This window comes from Heliangelus exortis, chromosome 3 (genome assembly GCF_036169615.1).
Source record: "Heliangelus exortis chromosome 3, bHelExo1.hap1, whole genome shotgun sequence".
Classification (NCBI taxonomy): Eukaryota; Metazoa; Chordata; class Aves; order Apodiformes; family Trochilidae; genus Heliangelus; species Heliangelus exortis.
The window spans coordinates 23,957,431-23,983,780 of NC_092424.1; the positions used below are offsets into that span (position 1 = coordinate 23,957,431).

Genomic DNA, 26,350 nt, shown 5'->3' on the forward strand with positions numbered 1-26,350 from the left:
AAACAAACAAAACTTCTCCATATTAATTTTCATTAAATTCAATGAGAATTTTTTGTGTAGACTCTTACACAGAGTTCCTACATCAAATTCCATCAGCATTATTTTTGGAGACAAGCAAGAAAAAAGAAACACCATATATATATAGATATGCTTTACTGGTGGAATTAAATATTTTCTAAAATACCTTGGTTCATGAGTGGTTACTCTTAGATTAGTAGAGAAAAAGATACAAACTTGGTAGAGAGTAACTACTTTTATTGCCTTCAACTAATATGTGTGCTTTGAAATAATTGATTAAATTTTTTTCCTCTGCTAATTCTTGTTTTTCACCTACAGAGAATATTCAATACGTTTCAAAATAGTGAGCCATGTCTGCATAAAATTAACAGAAGTATAATGAGAGTGTGACAAAAGAGGAAAAACTGCTGCTTTACAGAGCACAGTTAATGTGGTATATTCATGATAATCAAAAGACCCAATTCTGAAACTGGTGTTGCACAAGCAGAAAGCTTAAACTACCACCTAGACTGGGAAAGGGCTTTTCCACTAGCAGCTTGGTATTACCACTGGAAAGCTACTGCTTTTGCAATTTCCGCAGTGGGACTACTACATGCTCTAACAGTTTCTATGGACAAGCAGAAAAAATTGCTTTTAACCATGCAGTGCAGAATGTCACACAATGCTAGCAAAAAATATACTTTGGCTCTGAAGCCAAGAAGATGCAAAAAAAAAAAAAATAGCAATTGCATGCCAAGGCCTGTACTGCATAGTGATCTGTTAAAGTGCAGGAGGTAAATATGAGAAATAGTACAGAAGGGGAGAACATTTTTTCTTCCTTTCCTGTAGCAGCTACAATAAATCTTTCCTGCAAAGATGGAAAAAAGAAGATACTAGATACTGATAGAAAGTATGTCTTTGCCTAACAAAACCAGTTCATCTTGGGGAAAATATTACCCCTGTAACATTGGCAAGGTCACCATCAGCTTGGCTTATTTGCTGCTTAAGTCCCTGTTGTGCATGTTCGAAAATGTTTTAAGTTGTTTTGTTCACAAAGGAGTACAGTTCACTTTGTTGTGCTGGATCACTCCTTTTCTTTTATATGCAGCTCCTCTCTCTCCCTATCTTTAGGCTTCTTGGGATTCGAAAGGAAGAAAGAAAGAAATGTGGTTTTCAAGATGAAGCTGTGAATTCATTTTAAGCACTAGGTCAAAATTTTAACTAAAATGTCTGTGCAAACAGTTCTCAGGCAGAAAAAAAAAAGGATAGTTCCCCTTCTTACTGAAGACAGCCTCTTGACAGTGAAAGAGATCTCTATCTTTTCTTTCACAGAAGATTAAGATGTGGGTTCAAATCATTGTTTTGTGAAGACAAGAGGAGCAAATGTAAGAAGTTGGCATAAAAATTAAAAGACTTCTAAGGCTGAAAAGGTCTATCTTGACTGAATATGAGCAGGATGCTCGACTAGATGACTTTTCTTCCAATCTGAATTATTATATTATTCTGATTTAGTGGTTACAGCTCCTTTCTAACCATCCCAAACCTCATCAGTAATCATAAAAAGTTGAACACATCTAGAGGAGAAAAAATAAAATATAAGTGAAACTTGTCTAACTCATGCAACCTTCCCTCTTTATAGGTAATTGTCAAAAACAACTCTATGCAAAGTGCTCCCCCTGAAAGGCAGCTATTTCCTTCTAAAAGCTATTTGGTGAAATATACATCTTTCCTAGTTTCATTGGGTTAATTGGAGTTTACAAGAGGATATATATTTGGAAAAAAATTCTTAGAGGTCACAAAATCAATGCACTTACTCCAAAGCAGAATCAATTATACCTAGGTTATACCTGAGTAATGCTCATTCAACTTTTCTTTCAAATCGGCAGTGTCGGAGACACAGCAATGTATTCCTTTGCTCAACTAGCCTGAATCCTATAGAAAAAAAATATTGTGAGAACACAATCTACTTTGCTATATTTTAAGATTATTATGAGTGCATTGCTGCTGATATGGAGAAACACAAATTCGTTCTTTTAAAACACAAATTTTATATATTTTAACACCATTATCGTGTCTCCTTTTAGTCTTCATTTTTCTAAACCAGACCATTTTGTTCAACCTTTCCTCTTACACTTTTAGACCTACAGTAGTGTTAATTTTCTTGATATTCAATTGTAAAGCATTCCAGATATTTCTGTTGGGATGCTGGAAAAGGCCTGTTTATTTGGCTCCATGTGCTAGTTCTCTGTGATGAAGAGCTAAGGGGAGATCCAACAGTGAATGACCACTTCCTTTCTCAGCATTTCTGCTCAGAACAAATGCAAACAACTCTTGTGCAGTGTTCCATAACAAACTTGTTAGGAAACTTCATTACTGGGTTTATGAGTCAGAGTTTGGCATTCAAAAAAAATAGCACAGATTTTTTCTTAATTTATGTTTTTAAGACTACAATACTAAAAATATCATTGTAAAAAAGCTGTAGTTGTAATACTAACTATATGGACACCTTAACTCATACAGTTTTTTCCTAATTATTAACAAGCTGAATTCACATGATACAGAGGTTGGCAAAGAGTAATATTCCAGGCAAAACTCACTTCTTTTTAAGTATAGTACCCTATTTCAGAAAACTTGGGTTTAAAGCAAAGCCAAACACCAAGGATTCTTCAGAGGACTGCATTCTAATCAATATTACATTAATAATTTTCTTTTAAACTAGCAGAATCCGAGAGGAATCACATTAAACAGTAATAGTTAATTCAGCTATTTTTAAAATATCCCAAAGAATCTTTCATCCATCTGAAAAAAAGAATTATTTTATCACTAAATAAGTAAAATGCCTCTCTTCTCACATGGCTGTGTGATTATAACTCCCAGCATCAAGCCCAAATTGTATTGTAAACAATGCATAAAGCATTCTTGAAGGATTTGTTTTGCTCCATTTCATAGAGAGAATATATATATCATTTACACAACCCACTACAATGCCACAGAACTTTCGGCTTATATTCAATGTTCCATTTAATACAATCATACAGTGGTTTAGATTGGAAAGAACCTTAAAAATCAACTAGTTCCAACTCTCCTGCCATGGACAGGGATGCCTCCCAATAGACCAGGTTGCTCAAGGTCCTATCCAAACTGGCCTTGAACTCTTCCAGGGGGGGACATGCACAGCTTCCCTGGGCAGCCTGTCCCAGTGTCTCACTACCCTCATAGTGACTAATTTCTTTTGAAGGAAATTTTTAAAGAATATTTGAAAAGTAGTCCTATTTTGCAAGGTCAGAAGGAATGAAACCTTCCACGTAACCACCTTGCTTGCTTCTTTGCATTTTCTTTCTTTTGTAGCAATTGAATTACACACAGTGAGCAGTTCTTACATACCTCTACAGATACACTCAGTTTCTCTCCACAGCATCCCACTATATCTCCATAGCACAGAGTTAAGGATCTTCCTTGTTCATTCATGTGTCCAACAGATTGCAACTTCTATCCTTTCAAATTACAGTAGGCCCTATCCCATCAGCTCTGCTATTACCAGACAGTAATTATCAGTCTGCTATTACCAGACAGGTAATATTTCTGTCTGGTAATAGATCAATCAGAGGAAAAATTCAAAATCTGATTTGTGTAATCCATGACTGTAGTCATGGATTAAAGTCAACTGCAGTCTTTAAGCTACTAGCTCAGATGTCATTGTACCCCAGAGCTTTCAGGATTCAATTTTTGACCAGGTGTTCTTTGGGGCCAGAAGTTTCTTTTTGAAAGAACTCAGTAATCTGGCAGCTATTTTGCTCAATAACACTTAGAAACTGAACTTCCCTTTATGTGTCCTTAGGAGCTTAATTCAGTATACTTGCTCTACACAAAAAAACTACTGCACAGCTTTTTGACAGGATTTTCTACAAAATTTAAGCAGTGGCATTGTTTTATCAGAAGGCATGGTGTCCACCAATATGCCCAATAGGGTGCACGTGCATTCTCAGGGATTCCTGTTTTCAAAGAAAAATGTCAAGTCTAATTAGCCTTAGATTATGACCTCACATCTTATTCTCCTACCAACAAGCAACAAGAAGCCAAGGAAAAACTTCTTTTGATAGTCACACACACACACTCCAGTAGTTCAGCATGCTTTTCCATGGATTTTACTTAATGATCTCAAAGGATCTTACTTGCAAGCCTTGGCATACCTCTGATAGAAATTACATAAAGACTCCAGCTTCCCTGCAGAGCAAACTATTCTCACCCATTCATTAGTAGTGAAAGGCAGGTTAACACGACATCATGCTCATTACTTTCATCCTTTTTTTGGACCTAGTCGTTAAATTCAGTCACCAAAGAGATAATACAAGTATAATTTAAATTTTAAAAATATTCAGACAGTTCTTTGAACTCCAAGCTTGCCTGTCTACACCCTGTGTACAGTACTTCTCTTGATTACTAGAGGACCAGAAAGACCAAAGAGCGGTGCTCCTGCAGCAATTCTGACACCAGACCAACAGCTGCATCGCATAAGCTGCACCAGTAAAGCAAACTACATTAAGTAACAAATTTGTAAAACCTTCCAGCCATTTATAGAGGATTTTCGATGTATAAATGCCTGCATTAAACAGAATGTGAACTTCAGCTCCTCATCTATTCAATCAGACTGACAGCACTTTGCAGTCTCCTGGAGAAGATATGAAAATAAAACACCTGAATCTTCAGAGGATGGGAGATGGACAAGTTCCTTAGCTAAAGCATGAACATAAGCAGTTCTTTGTCTGATGGTATTTAGATAGATATAATGAATGCTATTGTATCTAAGAACTTGAAGGGATGCGAATAAGCATTAAAAATCAAGTTTGTGTGTGTTTTGGAAAATGGTATTAGAGATGTCTAAAACTCTTCTTCACAGTTTGAAGAGCTGAGAAGTTGCATATGGACAGTTATGGCAGCAACAATTTTTTCTTTACCTGACTTTCTCTCATCTAGGGTGTACTCAGGGCACATCTTCCTGTGCAGCTGGAGGCTTTGTTGCAAACAGAAGGATGCTGCTTAGTGTAGCCAGTGTTTGTTGCCTAGGTTTTTTTGTAAAGATAGATTTGGAAAATTTCCCAGATAATACATTTGCCCCTGTTACTTGCACCTTGGAGTGCAAGACCAGACAGGGGACAACTGCATTTATTAGCAATGAATAAACTTATTTATCTTTTTCTGGATTAGCAGTGGGAGATTCCAGACACACTAAGAAGTATCTGTCTACTGACTGACATACACAAGCTGGCACACTATTATGTCAAAAATGTACACCGCTGCAAGCACTCTAAAGCTGTTCCATCTATAAAGCACAATTGCCAACTGCTTGTCTTCAGAGAGAGGCAGTCTTCAGAGATGGGCAATAAGAGAAGGTCTTCACAACAAAACAAGTGAAGAGTATTTTTCATTCCCTTAAGTGTCTTTCTAAACTCCCCTTCATTTGCTCTACTTTTTCCTCCATCATGTTTTGGAAGAAGGACTAATGACCACAAAACCCTTTTCCCCCAACACTCTTAGAGATTTCTGCAAAGAAGGAAATTCAATGAAACTCGTAATTCTTTACCTGTCTGATTAAACTCTATAACTAAACCACAGTGATAGGGCTGACTGGAGGTCCAGTGAGAAAAAACGCAGCTCACAGTTCCTTTGGGGTTTAGATCATCACAAGTCATAGCAGAAGAAACACAACAAAGATTTTTTTACTAAATGTACAGTAAAGGGAGTAAACTCTAATGTCAGAAAAACCATCAAGCAATTTGGATGAGGAAAGGAGCCCAACAGCTGTTCCTGCAGATTCCCGCACAGAGACAGGTTTTGCAAGTCAACATGGTGTCAATATTTAACTAACATATTATCACTTGTTATTATTATTTAACTATCAGACAAGTAAGCACCTAGCAAGAAAAAATTATAAGTGATCTTCAACTTTTTTTTTTGTTTGTTTAATATCAGATTCACTGGGTGATAATAGAGATACAAGAAGGTGATTTTTTTTTTAATACAAACCCTGAATTTGCACACATACACATACTTGCATACACATACTGTGCAGAAGACAAGGGGTATCAGCTACTCGGTTCTCTTCAAATCTTTGGCATTCTTTTGAGTGACAACAATGACATGTGCTTTGTGCAGCCCTTATCTGTCATAACAAACAAGGCTCAGTTCCAGGTTAATTCATATCACTCTGGTGTGGCCTTCACATCATGCCACCTAATGCTTACTCTCACTGATATCTAGGTTCATTTTGTATCCAAGACGACATCAGCAGATTATGAGAATGACAGAACATAAAATAATTGGTCTGCTTTGATCAGAAAAATGCCCAGTTCCCATATAAGTGACTAATCAAATGAGGAGATAATACCCAGAGGTCCAGAAACAGCAGACTTCTGTCAGATTAGCAGCCTATTTTCTTTCTTTGACAAAATAAACACAACCACAACAAAAATGCTCTGAACAAAGAAGAAAATGCTGATTCAGTGGCCATGCAAGCTCAGGAATGCTCAGAAAATTAGCAAAGAAATTATGTCTTTGTACTCACAGCAAATTTCTCAAAATTTCTTTATCTTGGGAGAATAAATAAAATTCATCTTATATTTATCACAATGAGATGAGCCAAATATGCAGAAACATTCACCATCCCATATAAATCTATAATCAAGGCAGGGGAGTACAAATTCCATGTGCCGAGTAATGCTCTCCACAAACATTTTATGTAAGGATAGAAATAACCCATACATTGCTAACAATAACATTATGCTGGTAAGTTAAAAATTACAGATTTTACCATGAAAATTATATAGAAGACAAAAACAAATGGTTAAACAAAAGCAATTGGTACATATTGTATGCCGTTTAAACTCATTTACCTGTAAAGTAAGTGTTGGTGGGGAGAGTAGAACTAGCAAATCTGTAATACCCATTTCCTGGGAAACGGATCCCTTTCATTACTTCTGTAGTGAATGTAGCTAAAGATGAGTCCAGCCTTTCCACCTGGTAGATGGGAGAAGGTCCATTAAGTTCTTCAGGTTCATTCCAATTGATCTTTACTGTTGTGCTGTTTATTACTTCAAAATGAGGGGCACTAAGCTTTCTTGGAGCTGTGTATAAAAAAAAAAAAAAAAAAATTAAAAAGAAAATTAGTTATCATTGTCCATCATACCTGGGATATTATTTATTGCACATAGCAATTTTGAAAAACATCCTGCTTCTGATCATCTTAAGAACAAACACAGATATCCATAGAAGCTTAATTAAAACAAACAAACAAAAAAACATTCTTAACCTTTATAGGAAGGTAGTTCCAGTTGCACAAGAAACATCTCATTTGTTTACTCCAGCTTTGGACAAATGACTCTAGTACTAGGTACAAAACATTTTTTTGCATAAACTTTAGGAATCTTAATTTCATAGAAGTATAACTATATGCCTTCCTTGATTAGCTGCTTCTGCCATTCTCACTGCATGACTTTCCACATTGGATTTGAGTGAAAGACCAAAGGATAATATGAACAGTTTATTAACTCTTGATCCATCTCAGCAGCATGGGACATGACACCATGACTCTTTCATCCCTGACCTTCATCCACAGGAGCAGACCAGCTATCTGTTCACAATACTGAAGGCCCACTATTTTGTTTTCCTCGTGGTGCACACACAAGACATTTGCATATGTTCAGAGTCAGTTCAAGAAAATGAACGGCTCTAACTTTTTTCCACCAATACTGGTGCACAGTAAGACTCCATACAAGATTGTTTCCATGAAGTTATCATCATAGGATAGTTTATATTATTACAATGATCCTTGTGATATTAAAACAAATATTCATATTCTTGTTAACATTCTGATAGTGTTCATCATTCCATAGCTGAGTTATGAAAAACTGTTTGTTTTTTTTTAAATGCTGTACAGTAAGACTCTGGAGGGCAGCATGACCTGTCTGGATAATGGCATACAAAAACCCATCATTGAGAGAAGTACAAGAACACTTTACTACCTATAGAACCTTCTTTCCTTGTTAAAGAAAAGGATTTAATTCCAGAAACTTCATTTGTACCCTGCAAGTGAAATACAATGACAACTTGTAAAAATTACTTGTTCCCATAATGACATAGTAGAGAGCAATAAACGCCTTTCAAGAACAATAAAACCTGAATTAAAATATGGGCCTTTGAAATCTGACATATTACTTCACAGCACAGCATTGTACATAGTGTGAGCTCTTTAGAGAAGGAGAGATTGCTTCATTTAGAATTAATTAATAACATCCTTTTAAACATTTGCTCATTCCCAAGTTCATTAACATATTTTTCATTTTTCCCATTTGCCTGTAGCATGTTGCTACTTTCTTTCTTTTTCTTTGCTCCACTCTAACTTGATAAATATTCTTCTTGGAGAGAGCATGAAGTGAAGGAACTGGGAAGCTGCCAATGACACTATGTGCTGTAAATTCCTGCTTAGGCATCATTTATGACTTCACAGTCTAATTAGTATCACAAGCTATGGTAGAAATTTACAATGACAAAACTGAAGTAATGCAGCGTGAGGTCATAAGCTTTCCTGCATAAGTAGGGGACAGCACTAATGAATTGTGGTATTAATGCACAAGTTTAAATAGAAAACATGGCTTAACAATCAAAACTTCACCTTTGGAGGGAACTAGTGTGCATCAGCATTTTAAATGTGATCATAAGAGGCTGAGCCCTCCAGTTCAGCTTATTGATGGTAAAACAGAAACACTGAAATTCATTATCTCTAAAACACATGCAGCTAACTAACACCCATGACAATAACTGTATCTTTCTTTAAAGTCTGGTACTAATAAACGGCAGTTACGTGGACCATAATTATGGCATTTCTGATACCCAAACCTGAAGCTTTTATGGGGCTTATGCAATTAACTACTTAAATGCATTGTAACACTTGTTTCTCTGACAGGGAAGTATTGATTTTTTAATCATTTTCAAGTCTCCTCTAGCACAAATAAATGTACTACAGTTACAGTTAATGCACTGTGTATACGCATTAAACACTAGCATGACAAAATTTATTATTTTGTGATATATGGAAGAGAAGCCTACCCTTTCAGAAAGTATCATCCCTGCTATAACATTAGTATTTAAACTACAGCCTTCTTGATGCTTGAGAATTCTTGTGCATCAGCACAGTGGGAGACTGTACATTATAGGTCACATAAATTTTTTAAAAAAGCAAACAAAACAAAAACCAGAAAACCAAACTCTGTACAGGGACAGACAGGTCTGAAAATAAATCTGTAGCACTAGCCAAGGAGGTTACTAAATACTGAAATTAAAAATATTCAAGACTAAAAGATACAGTATAGATTTTCCTAAAGGTATCACTGTGGTACCTGTAGCTATTTCTGAAAGATGAATCAACTACAATTTTTCCTATTTAACTTTTTTTTAGTCACGTTCTGTTAAGACACATCTGTCAAAATAATGAGCATACTACATTTTAGTGGATTCAAAGTCACATTTTGTGTATTTGAATTATGCAGTTTTAGTATCTTGCTATATAATACATATTTAAGATATTAGAAAGCTAAAACAGTATTTAAAAGCCCATGATTGCTGTATGCCATTGTGTAGCAGAGGGCACAAAAAGGACCACTAAAGACAGACGGTCCATATAGCCTATGCTGAAGTCATATATCTAAATATAGATGGTGCCACACAGGTCATTACAAATAAGCCTTTCCCATGTGTGTATGAACACACATGTACACAAAAATGAAGTTGGTAAGTAAAGAGCAGTTAATTTTGTTTTGTTTGAAATAATATCATTTTAGTTTAGACTCAAAAACAGATGCCAGCATTTCACTCTGAACAGATGGTAATTCCATCTAATAGTGCATCTCTGTATTAGTAAGGTCTGTTGTGTATATAAACAGTAATAAACACTAGGTAAGGATCAAAATAAATTTTAATTGTTGACATTAAATTCTGGCAGCCATGGTTCTAAGGATACAATACTCCTTTCTCAAGTCTGTCAGGTTTACTAATATGACTGCTAAAGCTTTTCCATACTCTGCCAGATTCTTGTCCTAGGTATGACATATTTACACTATGGATAAATTTATCAGGCTTACATATATTTGAATAACTATCGCTCAGCACACTATAGGTAGATATTTGTGTACCCTTTCACAGGAGCCTTCAGTTATCCATTTTGAACAGCTCAGGAAGTAACAAAAGTACACTGTAACAGAAATTAATTTTTAATAATTGTTCACTTGAATTCAAAAAGCACACTCAAATTTAAAAAAAAATACTGAGGACAAAACCTTAAAGAATTTTTTTTTTTCATCTTAGATTTTAGCTGGTAGGTAAAATTACACCCCCCAGTAGTGGTCATCCATTTCATTTTTGCTACAAGTTATTAGTCCAGGGAACCCTGAGATTGCCATAGTATTTCTGCTATGACCTTATCTTTCTCTGTGCTTCCCAACAGTATCAGCCACTTCAGCAGTAAATGAGTCAAGAAATAATACTTCTATTTTCTGACAGTATTTTGGTTTTTTAGAAGATACTTTAGTGTTCATTTTGGATTCTTACTCTAAAAATAAAAACCACCCATAATGGACATCAAAAGAAAATTTGATAACACAGGTATGCTACAATCACATTTCTTTAAAAAGAGATGTAATACACAGTATTTTTTAAAAATCATGAAAAATATATTGCTTCCACCATATGGGACAACCAACAACTCACCAACCGATTTAAGATGCAGCATATTGAGCTGACCATATGTTACAGTGCTGTTGAATGGCTGAGTGATTCATGCCCGTCACATTCTAGTATATCAATTAAAGCTCCTTGAAGTCTGCATGATTTGTGTCTCTGTTATTAAACCCTGCTAATTCATCCCACTTACACATCTGTTATAAATCTCTAGGAGTGCTGCATGATTCATGGCAATCTGTGAGCATGGTACAGCAAATTCTTCTCCTTGTAATTAACAGTAAATTGTTTTACTGCCATGCAATGAATTTTTCAGTTATATTGCAAATGAACTCCTAAATGCACGGTTCTTTCCTAAGAACTGACTTATATCATTAGGCAATTAAAAGGTATTGCTTTTAGCCAAAAGCTTTTAATCTAGAGGAATGTAACTTAAACATAGCTTTAAAACCTCCCGAATTTGACACGGAGCAAAAAGAACAAACTGAGCTATTTTCACAAGTATACTGCATGGCTCATAGAGAAGAAACAAATAAATTTTGAGTCCCTTATAATGTCCTGAAACTCAAAAAGCAGTTCAGCTACAGCTTGAATACTCAGCAAGACAAGTTTGAGTAGATACTATTAATCTTAGAAGTTACTTAAGTCATCTGTCATTATGAAATTTCTCAGATTACTTTACAAATTTCTAACTGTAAAACAGTGTCTTTATTCTTGAAATAAATAATTGGATAATTAGCCTAGCTGAATCATCAGAGGATTCCAGTGCTGCTCAAGTGTTCTTGTCAAAGGTGAAGCAAATTCATTTCAGCTTTGCCTCTGCAGTTTTCTGAAGAGGCTTTGATTTTTTTTTCCTGCTACATTCTTGGCAGCAGCCTCAAATTCATGAGTCCATACATCAAGTCAGTAGTTTAACAACAAATGAAATTAAATTCAAAGAAGGGAAACTAATTGAAGGACAGCAACAAAAGTGTTTGGTAATGCGCTTTTTAATACAGCATGCCACATTTGCATGATAATTTTTCCTTTTTAGCATGGAGCTGAAAGTCACTAGCTTAATGAGGGATTATTCAAGACAGGAATGAACAAAATGCATTCATAACTAAGAACAAAGATTGTATTATGAAATGGAAACAGGCAACTGCCGAGAAGTAACTGGATGATTGGTTTATGCATTATGAATAAAAAGGTAGAAAAATATTTATATTAGTATTCACTAATGACTATATATACAAGATTGTTGTAATTAAAATTATAAATTAACATATTAAGAGTGCTTGTTTAATCACTTTGGGTCCTATTCACAATGAAAAGACTTATGTACATGCATGCAAAACAATCTGTGTTTTCAGGCCAGTAGCAAATGGCCCTTGTATTTCTCCTCTGTACCACAGGAAAAGATACATTACTTACTACCTATTTAATGGGTATTTGTGATTTTAAAATTGAGGCATAGGATTTTTTAGAAAATAAGTCTATGGCAGGAACAGTCTATGTGTCTGTACTGACACAACAAATGAGTTGAGGCTTTTGAAAAGGGCTTGCACCAGATCATATTAATGAATCGAAAAGATGGACAAATTACTCAGATTAAAAGGGTAATCAAAAAGAAAAGGACATCGAGGAGTATAAGACAGCCCAGAAAGCCTATCACCATCAATAGCCCAGCAAACCCAGAGGCAACTCCAAAGCTACCAATACAACTGCTTGAGAAGTCTGCCAAGAAGACAGATGCAGCTTGTGCTGGAAGAATATCTTCCACAAATTAGCTTCTGAACACTGTAATTGCCATCAAAAGCAAAGGATCCTGAACACAATGTGCTGGGTTAAAATGACAGTAATCACAAAGACATACTTTGGTGTCTCTTAAAAAAATGCTTTTTAAATGAAGTCTAGGAAAGAAATTTATTTAGGAAAGAAATGGGAAAAGAAAGGAAAGAAATTTAATTACAAGAAATAAGTTCAGTCACACAATATTTAATGCAACATAGCTGTATAGATTGTTTAGGGAACTCTTTGACTATCTGATTTGAAGGGGGGTGGCTAAGCAATTGTACTCGTGCAAGCACTCACGTGGTTAATTACATTCCATTGAAATGTCAGAAATTGCTGGGGAAAAAAATACTTCACTATCTGACTAAAACATCTGGAAAACATGCGTGATTTGTCTTGGTAGATGCTGCAAGAAATAATAGAAGCACTTAATAATTTTATGCTAACGTATTGTCCAAAAAAGGGACCAGGTCTTTCACTGTCAGCAGCTAGTACAGTTCTTTAGATCCCAAGCTTACAAGTCAGAATCTTACATGAGATAAAACCAGAGCAAAAAAGTGCTTTGGAAAATAAATTTTAAAAAGGTTGGCTGAATGCCAGTCTCAAAAATGAACAGGAATTTGAGCTTAGCAGAACTTGGAGAAAAGGATAAGGTAAAATACGAGTTTAAGGTTTGAAACAAAAAATGTACAATTAGTGTGTAGTATTGCTTTCAGCTACATACTTATAGTTCCAGTTGGTGATCTTGGAATAGCAAAGACAAAAACAAAACTCAAATCAGATTTCAAAGTTTTGACCAGAGTATTAAAAACAAACTTTCCTCAACTATCAGCCAAGGCTTTCCATAGTATTTGCACAATAGTGAGTGCATAAAGAGTAATTAGCATACTACATGGATTGTGGAATATGCATCCTTAGTCTGACTTTTAACTAGTGGTTTTAAAAGTATGTAACATTTTTTTAAATTGAGTCTTTAAAAGCCAACTGTGTATTTGTAGCCAAACTTACCATACTGACGTTCTATTTCTGTCCAATCACCTTTTCTTTGAGTAAAAGACATGGGTTATTTCTCTTTTTCCATTGCCTTGACATGCTTATTTTGATATTTCATCCCAATACTGCATTACCATGTAACATTGATCTTCCAACCCCCTTTACATTTCTCAGAGTTGGTCATGCATCAGGCATACCTGGGCAAATTTTGTTATTTGTCATATCCATTATTCCTGGTGTCACGTGCATTTGTGCCAGCTTCTACTCAACTTTTTTACAAAGAAATTGAACTGTTATTAATTCTAATTTGTTTGCTTCCTCCCACTCTTGCCTCACATTCTTCTGGCTCAATGGTCTTCTTTTATTGCCCTTTACAAATATTGTGGGTGTATATATTGTTGAAGAAGAGATTTTTTTGCCACTCTGACAAACACAATGACATAGGGCTAGATTTAAGTTTTCCTTCACTCTTCTCCACAGATACTCATGAGATACCCCTGGTACAGATGCCTATATCAAATCAGGTTAGAAGGAATCTGCTTTTTGTGTTTGCTTCTGGATTATTTTAACCAATATTAAGCTACATTCCAGAAGACTTCTCACTGACAGATTGGCAGATGGTTTCTGATGCTTCTGCTTCCCCAGGTCATACACTTAAATTCTTACCCTCAGTGCAGAAGTCTCTTCTATTTGTCTTTTAAATTCTCTCTCAAAACATCTCACATTTCTTTCTAAGTATTTTTGTTCCTGCCCTTGTTTTTATTTGCTGTGTTTTGCCATGTAAGAAAAACATGTTGCCAGAGAAAAAGAATGTTAGATTTTGAAGAAGATTTTTTTTAATGTTAATCTTTGAATTAACCAAAGGGATATGAACAAAACTTAAAAGTCATGTGAGACTTCTAGTGGCAAATTTCAAAAGGCACTGGAAATTCCAAAAGCAAGCTCCTTTTTAATATAGATCTGTTGGACATGCCAAAATCAGAATCATCAAGCTACTGTTAATTTAAATGCACTGTATGATAAATCAGTATACTCCACACATGGAAGGAGTAGAGATCATTTTACATTATCCTCCTCAGGATCAGAGGAGGAGAATTAGTCTAATTTAGTATAACCTCTAGCCCCACTTGGAACACAATTCAAAGCTCCTGGATTGTGTTACGATGCAAGGGGACCATAATGCTGGAGCACATTTCAGTCGAGACTTCCTCTGAAAAGCTCCTTTTGCCAGGGCATGGAGGGGGATTGGCATCCAGCCAGGGAGGCTGTCTCCGTGCCAGGGAGACATTCCTTCACGAAACAGAATTCCTCAACAGTCCTAAAAGGCAATTTTAATTTCATTTTGCACTGTCCAATGACACAAAAAGATGTTAATAGACTAAGTCTTGACCTATTTTTACAAATGATGGGGGCTGGTTTCCCCTAACTTTGTTCCAAGTTTGAACTCACTTTGATCTAAATGTCATCACACAAGTATTGGCTCTTTTCAATTTTCTTTGGAAACAGTTTCACTGAGCTTCACAAAATAAAACATGCACACAAAACCAAAGCTGGATGGAGATTATTAAGGAGTTTTCTCCATAAATAAAAAATATTAATGGTAGAAGATAAAATTGTGTGCAAAATTTAAGTGGTTGACTTTTTAATTTGTCAAAATTAAGGACATTTCATTAACATCATTTAAAAATGTAAAAGGACTCCCATACAGGACTGATTTGTTGCTTTCTAGGCTTAAATCAGGGAAACAAACTGGGAAAGGCTACGCTGTAAATAGCTAATAAATAGGGAGATGCCTGATACCCTATTTTGTTTTCTCCTGTCTTCTCTAATGTGATAGGTCTCTAAGTGTTAACAAAACCAGGGAGGAGATGGCCAAAAACAAGCTGTCAAGCATAACTAAGTTATTGTTTCTGAATCTTTTATTAAATGTTTAAATGCAAAGTTGGATCATTTGTAGTCATAAGGTGTGCTGTTTGGGCAATATTTGTTTCCATGGTTATCAACACAGACTGGAACATTTTTCCTTGCATGATATGTGATAGTCATACTCATACAGGTAGGGGAGAGTGGATGTCTTGTTTGAAACTTTAAGAGGTGGTGGTATGAGGTAACAAAATTAATTTTGAAATCAGCAATTAAGCATGAGACAATACTAACAGCACAAACTTTGCCCACTGAAACACAAAGACAATGTGGGGAATCATCTATCTTCCACTTGAAAACAAATGGAAAAGCAAATAAATAAGTAGATAAAGAGCAGAGGACAGACTACAGGTAATATCCCAACAGCTCACATTGCATTTGAGTTCATGGATGTTAGGTTTCCTATTTACTGGCTCTGGGCAAATCCTTTTTCCTTGTCTGAAAACTCCCATATCTCATCACTGATTACTCAGAGGAGCTTTGGTGGAATTCACACAGCCCAGGGAACCAAGGAAAACATTCTGCACAGCAGAAATTTTAAGATTTCTTTCCAAAATTTTTTTTTCAATTAGATAAGAGGTTATTCCAAGGATTGTCATCACAACATCGATACAGCAAAATCAGTAGTTGCTTAACTGAAAGTGCTAATATTGTGAAAATAATGTGTTTTAAATGCCTGTACAAGAGGAAACTACACTGCAGTCAGCTCTCTGCAGGTGCCAAACACTATGTCACATAGCATGGATTTTGAGCTTATATTTATAGTATTAAAGAGCTGTACAGACTACCTCATTCCATGAATAAAGAGTCTTATTTTCCTAAGGTGATTTTCCTAACAATTTCTCTCTCAAAAGTCTCCTGGATCCTCTGACATCTAGGAACTGAGTTCATTCCAGTCTTTTCCTCAAAGTAAATTCAGGGTTTCTCCATCTTTGCTCTGTACTGATGCTTATTTTCCCCCAGATTTGTAGAAAGTTAGTACCTTTCCCAAATATATGTGTTAAAATTAAGTCAAATTAAACTGAAAATTTATTAAGATGCATGGACATGTGTACGCAGTATCTTAAGCTTTGTTTCTCTGGGAAAGTCTGAGTGTACATATCTACAAAGCAAAATCTCAAACCACAGGGACTAAATAAACATTTTCAAAAGAGCAGACTCAAAGCATGTATGTTGCTTTCAAATTAGACACACAAATACACTATGCACATATTTTAGAGTTTAATACAAAACTCATGCAAGTCCCCCCTCGTGGATTAAGCAAGGAACAGCATGTGCATTTTGCATGCCCTGTTGTGCAAATATGGCACACAGTCTAAAAAACCCCAACAATCAATTTAACAACTTCTTAGCATAATAAATGAATTAATGGGTTCAGCCACATCTATGTAGAGTTACCATTCCAGGAACAAAAATATACATTCTCATAACTTGCAATTCAAAGAGTAGTATGCATAATAGCATACCTCATACCTTAACTGAAAACATTTTAGCTTCAGTTTGTCAAGATAAACAAATAATTAAGCAAGTCATTTTGTATTAATACAACAACTACTACCCTTGTCACTGTGCATCAAACTACGATCATCTTTAATGGTATTCATTAGTAAACTCTGTGTCAGGTTTGCAGTTTGAAACTGATTATTTCCTTACCAGCTGCCAAGGTTTGCCCCATGCCTGGCTCACTGGTCACACAACCAATTTGATTGCAGAAAGTAATAGTGAAGCTGTACATTGTGTAAGGTTTTAATCCCATCACTAAGTAGGATAGCTCATGAGCCTCAGCTATATGCAAAACCTGCAAAGCAAATAGATTGGAAGACAACAGTTGGGTAATAATATCATTCCTAATGATAAAAGACAAGAATCTTGTTTCTGAATATTCAGATTCCTTCATTTAGATGTGGAAAAGCCTGCAAAAACCAACTAAGGTACAGGACTATTTCTGAGAATCCAAACAAGCTAGGATTTAGGTGATAATGCTTCACATCACACTGTTTTATGAGGTAATAAGCCAGTTCCTGAGTGGATAAATGAGAAAACAAAGTTATTGCCTCATAAAACAGTGTGGTGGTGCAGATATCACTACCATCCTGATAAAGAAAATGACACTATTAAGTGATGAAATCTGACCACCTTTGAATGAGTGACACGAGTAGTATGAATTAGGAGGGAGGAGAATAACTCATAGCTACGGACATTTTAATCTGCTTTCCTTTAGCATTAAGTTATCAGAGAGAGTGGAACTGAATAAACTGTTGCATTTTAGATAACTTCTTTAGATAATTTCTTTATCTGATGCTTATGTAGATGAAAAATCTTGCAAACCTGTGACCAGAAGCAATTTACATTTATGTATTGTTACAACATCCCCAGGAGCAATAGTATCCCTGCTTTATAGATAAATAAACAGAGGCTCATCTGTGACCCCACTGAAAGATAAAATCAGCTCTGACACAAGAAATATGATGTGAGAGCATCAGACTCACTCCCACATTCTGATTATTACCTACCATGTTTCTTTGCTGTCATGGTATTTTTTTGCCAAACCAAATCATTCAAAAATTACAAAGGCATTTTAAAATCACAGTTAAGACTATAGAAAGTTTTCGCTACTTTAGGTTTCCCCACTCCCAAGATTTGTCCATCATCCAAGGAAGCCAGAGAGACACCTTGTTAGTGAACATGCAGACTCCTGTGAAACACCATGGCTTTAAGCACATCGGTAAATACATCAATAGAGAATTTGAGTGTGCAAAGATCAAGGCAAGTTAAATGTTGTCACTTAATCTCACCTCTCCTAGCTTTGAATCTCACCCACTACTCAAAACAAGAATACAACTAAAACCCGAAAGTAGTGTATAACATTACAGAGCACTCAAGGTAAACTGATAGGTGACTTACCTTTACTCAAGATAAACTGATAGATCAGAGGATATGCAGCAAACCAGGGAAACTATTCATCAAAACATCAAGGAGGACCCCCAGATTTATTAATTTTACTATTACCAGTTAGGAAAAACTTAATTTAACTAGCAATAGTACCTGGGAAAATGGTGGTTCTGTCATCAAACTGATGCTGTAGCCCATCGCTTCTCCTCTTGCGAATTTATCTTCAGGTTTTTCCCATGACACATTGAGGGAATATGGTGAAAGAGGGAATACTGATGGAGATGGCATGAATAGTGGGGCTAAATCAAAATAATACAGTATTCATTAAAAATTGAGCAATGTGTGTTATGGAAGCTTTTCCCCATATTTGGAAAACCTTTTTAGACAATCTTTTTCTTTTATAATCTTATATTCAGCTCTAACAGGAATTTTCAGTTTATTTTGATGGTACATAAAAAATATCTCCATCATTTTCTTGTTTTCTACTCTGGCCATGAATGCAGAATAAAACTCTGTCTAGGCCTTCAAAGAAATACTAATCAGCACTAAAGACCTAACCTCTGTAGTGGGTAGGAAAGTGCCTATAAAAGAAAAAGTCTTGAAGAAAAACTTCATGCAACCTGGGAAAAAACTGATAAAAGCAAAAAGTGTTCAATACTTCAGCATCTTAAAAGCAATTTTGTTTGCTAGGCCAGTTTGAAATTAACATGTCTCTCACTTCTTACAAGACAGTTCCCCTGTCTTCCATAGTAAATCTGTAAAAGGATTGTTTGCACTACAGTTAAATCCCCACCTGATTACTCTGTAATAATAGGATACCAACTCGTGGCACTTCTGCTCCATACAAACAACACACTAATGGGCCTCTTACCAAATACAATTTAACACTTTTATAACATATAGTATTTAAGAACAGATAAGCACAAAGACTCATTTTGAAGGGGGAATTAGTTTAGCCTGCTGTTCTGTGGGAGCAACTGACTAAGGACAGGATTTTCAAGCTAACAGCAAGCAAAAGAATCAGCAATGTAACAGGGGTGTTTAATTGCAAAACACAGGCCCTATCAGCCAAAAAAACTTAGATTTCTAATGACAGCATTGAAATAAACGAACTGGCAAGTGGCAAGGCCTTTAAAAAATTCAAATATAAATGTCATAATAAAAGCCATTGTGGACTGAATAAACTTACGGGGAAAAAAAGGCACGTATTTTGACACTTGGTATCCATAAACGTGTATGAAAAGTTTCAACCTCTATACTTGTGAAAAGGTAATGCCCTCAAGTTCTTAAAAAAATTTCCTTTCTAAGCAATCAAAGCCTCTACTCAGGAAAACTTATTTGAATCTCCTTTTTGAATATATGTACCTTCCTGGGCAACATTACCGAGTCACACCTACTGTCAATACAGTTGTGGAAAAAACACTTTTTTCCATGTTTTTTCCATTTAAAGAACATACAAATAACTAGGGAACTAGTGAATAACTCAAACACTGCTTGGTAAATTTTTCGATTTTGTAGTTTTGAAATTCTGGTATATTGACAGGGATTATTTTCTTCAACAATATGATTTTATGGTAAAGAAAATACTAAACTCTGAGATAATCTGAACTATCTTTAATTAGTTAAATTAGAACTCATCTCTACTTGAATCATCTTTGGGCACATTTTATATAGTCTTTCATTTGCAACAAAGAAATTTAAGCCAGCACTTACCAGCATCTCCTGTTCGTCCTGATACCCAGTCTGAAGATGTGCTACCTGCCATGTTCACTGCTAGTACATAAAATTCATACTCTGTGAATGGCTCCAGATCAGTGACTGTGGTACTTGTCTGTGGAGGAGCTAGGGCATTTTCATTAGGAGACTCCATAACTGGTTGAGGACTGAACCATCCACTGCTTTGGAAAATACGAACTTCAGGAGGAAGATAGTTCCCATCTGGTTCTAATTTTTTTCTCATGAAAAGTTCGTATCTTATGATTATGCCTATAGAGAAAAAGCAAGCCAAAAAAAATTAGTGCATTTAAGCGATCTCTAGAGTTCTAACATACCAACACCAATATATTTAATGAGATAACAATCAACCAATAAACATCATAGAAAATACAGCATAAGAAGTTCTTATTTCTGTTACTTTCATCCAAATGCTTACTTTGGCATTTCTCTGTTGAATTTTCCATCCATGCAGTTTTGGAATTTGAAAATAAATGGCTGCATTTGCATTATGAGTTCTTCCATCCCCACTGAAAGACAGTATCCTAAATTTCTGATCAAATATTACTGGAAATTACTTCAGGCCTCTGATTTTCAAAGGGATATTGAACTATTCTATTCTGGTTTTACACAATGTGAAATTTCTGAGTGACAATTTAATGCTAACCTTTTAAAACAGCATAGTACTGGATAGGAGCTATGTGTGTCAGTTTTCCATCAATGCAAAACTACAATGTATGCAGGAAGGTCTCACCATTTTGAAAAAACTATTAATAAGAACAAACGCTTCAGTATTGTAACTGAAGTGATATTTGAGCCAGGTTGGATAATGGAAGCCGTTTAACTGTAGGAACAGAGTGTAAGAAAGCTGACTGGAGATATCCCAGATGGAAAAGATGGGATACATAGTGAAGCCAGGAGATAGCTATTTACCATATATGTGCATATTTGTGGCTGTACTCACGCAGAGAACTGGAGAGGTGGCTTGGGAGAAAAGGTTCTCACTGTTTCTTTGGAAATACCAGGAAATCTGACCAGACATCAAAAGAAGTATAGGAGCATTGCTTAAATCTGCCTGTACTGGCAATTACATGCATGTAATGGCTATAAAATAAACTGAAGAATATATGCTACAGGCTGAGGGACAAGTATTAAATTAAGTATCAACTGCCCATCTAACTACATATAGGCATTCCTGTGAAGGCATTCTTCTAGTCAAATCAGGTAATAACCACAAAATAAGACATTCAAAGCAAAAGCCAAGCTATCCACACACAGATGCACATTTTATGAACAGGTCAAAATGCTTGCTTTCACATGCACAAATGTACATGTAAGTGAAAGTTCACAAAGCTCCACTGCATGTATATTAAAACAAAGTGTTTACTAGCAAAACCTGTGGTATCACAAAAGTATCTTACGGCAGCTGCATTCTCAGTATCAAAAAACCTAAAATAATATTACATGAGTTAGACCAGCAACTCTTGGCAATTGTCTAATCCCTAACAAAGTTATATTGGTAATAGAATTAGTTACTACACATGACGGATGGTTTTAAAAACAGACTTCTCTGTTAATTCTTAGATTTTTTTTTTCCATAACTGTTATTTGCTTATTTCTTCTTTGTAAGGCAATATCACCACATCTGTCTGAACTAGGCGATTTGGCAAATTAGAAAAAATTAGTTTCACTGTAAATGTTTAATTATAAATGTGATTTTTGCTGCAGCAGATGCCACCAAGCCTGAAATCCTGGACCCAGCACATTCAGTTAGAGTTCTCCAAAACAATATAACAGATTCTGAGGATACGCTTAGTGGCAGGCAAATTAAGACAGTGCCTTACTTCATTCTCCATGTTTGTCACATGGATACAGATATTGAAACCAGGTTTGAGAAAATGCTGGTTTTTATTTTCAAAATCTTGGACTTACAAAGGTAAATAAAATGTCCTACCATTTGGTTTCTCAGGTGGTGACCATTCCACAGTCAGTTCTGTAGAGCTGATGGCTTCCAACATTGGTGGGTGTAGCCCTTCTGGAGGAGCTTGTGCAGTAATTACTGTTACTGGCTGGCTCTTTAAGCAGCCTCCACTAGTGCAAGCTTGCACAGAAAAAACATACTTTGTAAATGGACTGAGATTCCAAATAATTGCTGAAGTTTTTAAGCCTTCAAACTGACCGCAGGGCTGAAAATCAACCAATCTATTACATGTCAAAATGTATTTTTCTATGGGCCCAGAGTCATTGGAGAGGCTTGTCCAATAGAGTAAAACAGAGTGGTGACTAACAGGAAAAACGGGATTTAAATGCAAGCTTCCTGTTGGCATCCCAGATTTTGTTCTGTATGTCACTGAGGCACTTCTTGTAAGACCATGAACGTTGCTGGCTTGGATGTAATAGGTATAGAAGGAATATGGAGATAACATGGTATCAGTGAAAGTCTGAACACCTAAAACAAACAGGTGAAAAAAAAAAATCATCTCTGTAACACAAAAAATATTCTTAATTTGCATATTTCAAGTCTTTACAGCCTGAATTCAAGATGCAAAATATTTAAGCCGAATTGTATGCTCTAAGATCATGATGAACGATAGTCATCTGGCACCTTTTTTTATTTTAACAGGGAAAAAACCTTACCCTTTTTCCTTTATTATCTTCTGCTGAACATCTGAGAGATGTTCATCATGAGAGAAATTAGAGAAATCATTAGAGAAATATTTTTTCCACTGAATTTCTCCTAGTTCCTGCTTTAGTCATTAACAAGATTAATACAATTATCTTGTTATTACTTGTTTCCCTGTAAATAATTAACAAAAAAAATGTCAAAAAACTGTCCTGTTAATTTTCACAGTGTCAGTGTTGGTTTTGATTCATTTCAGAGAGTAAGACCAAATATTTCACCTTTCTATGCTTTCACTTTCTCACATCTGAAACAGAGCTTAACAGTTCACTTGTAAAGCATTTGTTCTTGGATGAAAAGTGAAGCACAAGTGCAAATAATATTAAAAAGGTATATCCAAATATACTTTCCTCACCTCCTAGATACCATTACTCTAAATAGCTTTTTTAGCAGCCATAACCATGAATAGCTCCTGGGTATATCCCAGAAGCGGTTACACATCTTAGTCATCACAGCATAATATGAATTTATGTACATCCATATCACCATAGATTATTTTACTTTAATAAACAGTGAACACTGAGTAATACATTCCATGCTGGAGCATTATTAGTGAGCATCTTAAATATTTTCAAAGCAAATGAAACAGCTTAAATAGAAAGATCAGAAAACTATTTGTATTTCTAGATATACAACCCTTGACATTGTAGTACAAAAGCAGCACTGTCAGCTCAGTAATTGCTTACAGCACTTCAACTACCTATAGCAATCACAAAGGTATGTCTGGAGTCCAGCAGTACAGAGACCAGATAATCACATCTTCATGCCTTTCAAACCCTGGTACTTCAGACGAAGTTGAATAACACCTCTTCCAGAAGCCTCAAAAATTATTGCTGCATTCTTGTGCAGTATTAGCAAGCAAGTGATACAGCAGATTTCAGTCCTGCCAGCAAGATTCAGATGTTTCTTCTTTAGATTTCAGGTTAGCATGCCATTCACAACTGTGGGTGCAAGTACTGGAGCATGCTGTAGAACTGATGAGCCCTTTCTGAGCTGCATGGACCCCCTGTCCTGGCTTCACGTGCCAGAGTGCGTACCAAAGCCAATGCAACAAGTTTAGGCATGAACTTTTGGACAGGCTGGCAAGAATCCTCAGAGCAGAAGCATGACAACTAATTGCTCTGAAGGCATCCAGCAAATAGGAGCTTGCTATGTGTCCAGTTTCCCATTTTGTCTCCAGAAAATAAAATGGCCAGAGAGGCAGCATGAGGCTGAATGCCAGAAACTAAGGAGAGCTGCACTTTATGGTATGATAGGATCCCCCTCCTATGGGTGTCCAACTCCAAAGAGCCACAAAGAAGAAAAAAAGCACAGAAGATAATAATAATAATAATAATTAAAAAAAAACCCAGCTAGACTGCTATCATAAACAGCAAGTGCCACAAATCTTTGTGAGATGACAAAACACAAGTACAAGTACTCCCTGCACTTGAAGGTAAAGCCAAGGTAAACTCGAAGGTAAAGGTTCTACATTCTGCAGGTGAACAATTCAACCATGTATTTAGCTACATTTGTTAATAATTAGAACCAATGTGGTTCAGAGTTAGAATCATAAGTAACTTTGGGGTTCTTTTTTCAGATTTCAGAGCAAACATTTCATTTTATCCTCAGGACAAGGACCAGTATTTTCTGGTTTCCCAGAGAATTTAGGAAAACATTATTTTAATTGGGCATTCTGCAGTATTATCAATGAGATCACTAGGTCAATCTGGAAGCTTATTCTTAATTTTCTTTGGGAAGTTAAATGTTTCCATAAAACACTCCTTTAGTCATAAGATAATGTGTTTGTCCAGTTGTACTTTTGGGGCATTTCATAACCATTAAAAATTCCAAGCTATACTGAGAAAAAAGTTACAGTATCAAAAGTTCCGGTAGCATAAACAATGTATTCTCGTTATTCAAACATTAGCATATTATTTCACATCATTAATTAGGGCTATCGCAGGAAATGTCAAAAATATCTTGTGAAACAAAATCTATGTTTTTACAAAATAATGTTACAATAAATAGAAACATGCTATTGTCTTGTTATAAAGCTAAATACATTCAAAATTTTTTACTCTCTACAAAGTATGTAGGCACATTACGAAATAACATCCTCAGCAGTACACTGTTTCAAGCATATTACAGAACAAAAATTTGTAACAGTGTATAATAGCTTTTTTTTTAAATGAATTAATTCTTTTTCTAAAGTTACACTTTAAAATCAAATTAAGGCATTATAATATTTTCTATAGCTCTTCTAATTTTTTGTAATGTTTCTTTGTCTTCTCTCAATCATTTAATGATTGAGATGCTAACATGGTGCTGCATGCCTTTCCTCCTCACTCTTGTGGAGCATCCAAATTCACAGTATAAGCCACAGAGTAATTGACTTTATTACAATAGCATGCACCAGGACATGAAAGTGTCAGGTGCATTCCAAAGGATCTGGAATAATAGTTTTGGTTTGTTTTTTGGTTTTTTTCACCCAAGGTAAATACTGAAAATTGGAAAGACTCAACTTCTGCAAAATATTAATGCTGCATTGGTATGACAATACAAAAAAAACCAAAAACCAAACCAAAACAAACAAACAAAAAAAACAACAACTAACAAAAAATAAAAACCTAAAGAAGCTGCTAGAACAGAAAACAAACCTTAGTGGCATTAAAGCATACCTGTAATCTTAAAAGAACACTTGTGTGCCACATATACATAAAACCAGTATCCAAATCCAACTCCTTTCTGTTGATAAGAGGATCAATATTTAGTACAAAATGGCCTTTCCAGATAGGACAGAGCATCAAATCCTTGAGGATTGCCTCCTGAGGATCCCTGCGGAAGCCTCAACATGAGAGAAGTGGTGCTGCTAAAGACAAATCAGGAGCTACACTGATAGCTTCACAGAAGGTGCTAAAAGTTAGAGACCACAAAAAGCTTTCCTAATCTGTTAACAGTTTAAAACCAGGTGGATGAAAAAAGCAAGTTTAAGCACATTATGGTGTCTTCCTTTCATCCTAATACTTCCTCTAGGGCCTTGCCTCTTTGAGATTTTGGAGCCTGTGCATATTTGCAGGGAATGCTTTTGATGAGTCAGCTGAAGATTTTCAGATTAAAAACTAAAAAATTATGAGCCATTTTGGGCAAGGCAATTTGCCAGATGTTAGACTGGAGTATTAATTTGTTTCAAACAAAATTAATAACACAGAACATTAAGTCACTAAAGTAAAACAGAATAATGTATTCAAAATCACAGCAAATGATAATGACTGAAATGAGAAATAACTGAGAAAAATTGCACAAATATATAGACATGTACACACACACCCACAAAATCTTTGATTTCATCTTCCTACAAATACTTACTATACGGGTAGTAGTCTTCTGTAGAATAAATTTCAGCTTCATCCCTGTATAGCTGGTAAATAAGCCTGTTGGAATTTGGAGAGTCAGGGCAACTCCATGAAAGACTGATAGCAGAGGAATTGAGAACTTCTCCTGTAGGAGGAGGTTGCTGGAATGGAGCTAAGACATACCCACAGATGGAAGATGTAAAAATGAAGGTAATCAATAATCACACAAATTTAAACAAAAAATACAATGTAACTGCCAAGTGCTAAGTTTTCTTCAAAGAAAAATCATCAGGTAAGCATACACTCACTAAGACAT

General features: G+C 35.6%; 1 protein-coding gene across 1 annotated transcript in view; it reads right to left on the bottom strand.

Annotated features, from left to right (window-relative positions):
- Positions 1-26,350, bottom strand: part of USH2A (usherin) — a 385,338-nt gene that overhangs the window by 279,834 nt on the left and 79,154 nt on the right. The window contains exons 15-20 of the mRNA XM_071739639.1: positions 26,048-26,206; positions 21,974-22,468; positions 20,020-20,292; positions 18,460-18,605; positions 17,068-17,212; positions 6,888-7,118 (exon numbers count right to left, since the gene is read on the bottom strand). Coding sequence (XP_071595740.1) covers positions 6,888-7,118; positions 17,068-17,212; positions 18,460-18,605; positions 20,020-20,292; positions 21,974-22,468; positions 26,048-26,206 — 1,449 coding nt within the window. The remainder of the gene's footprint in view (positions 1-6,887; positions 7,119-17,067; positions 17,213-18,459; positions 18,606-20,019; positions 20,293-21,973; positions 22,469-26,047; positions 26,207-26,350) is intronic.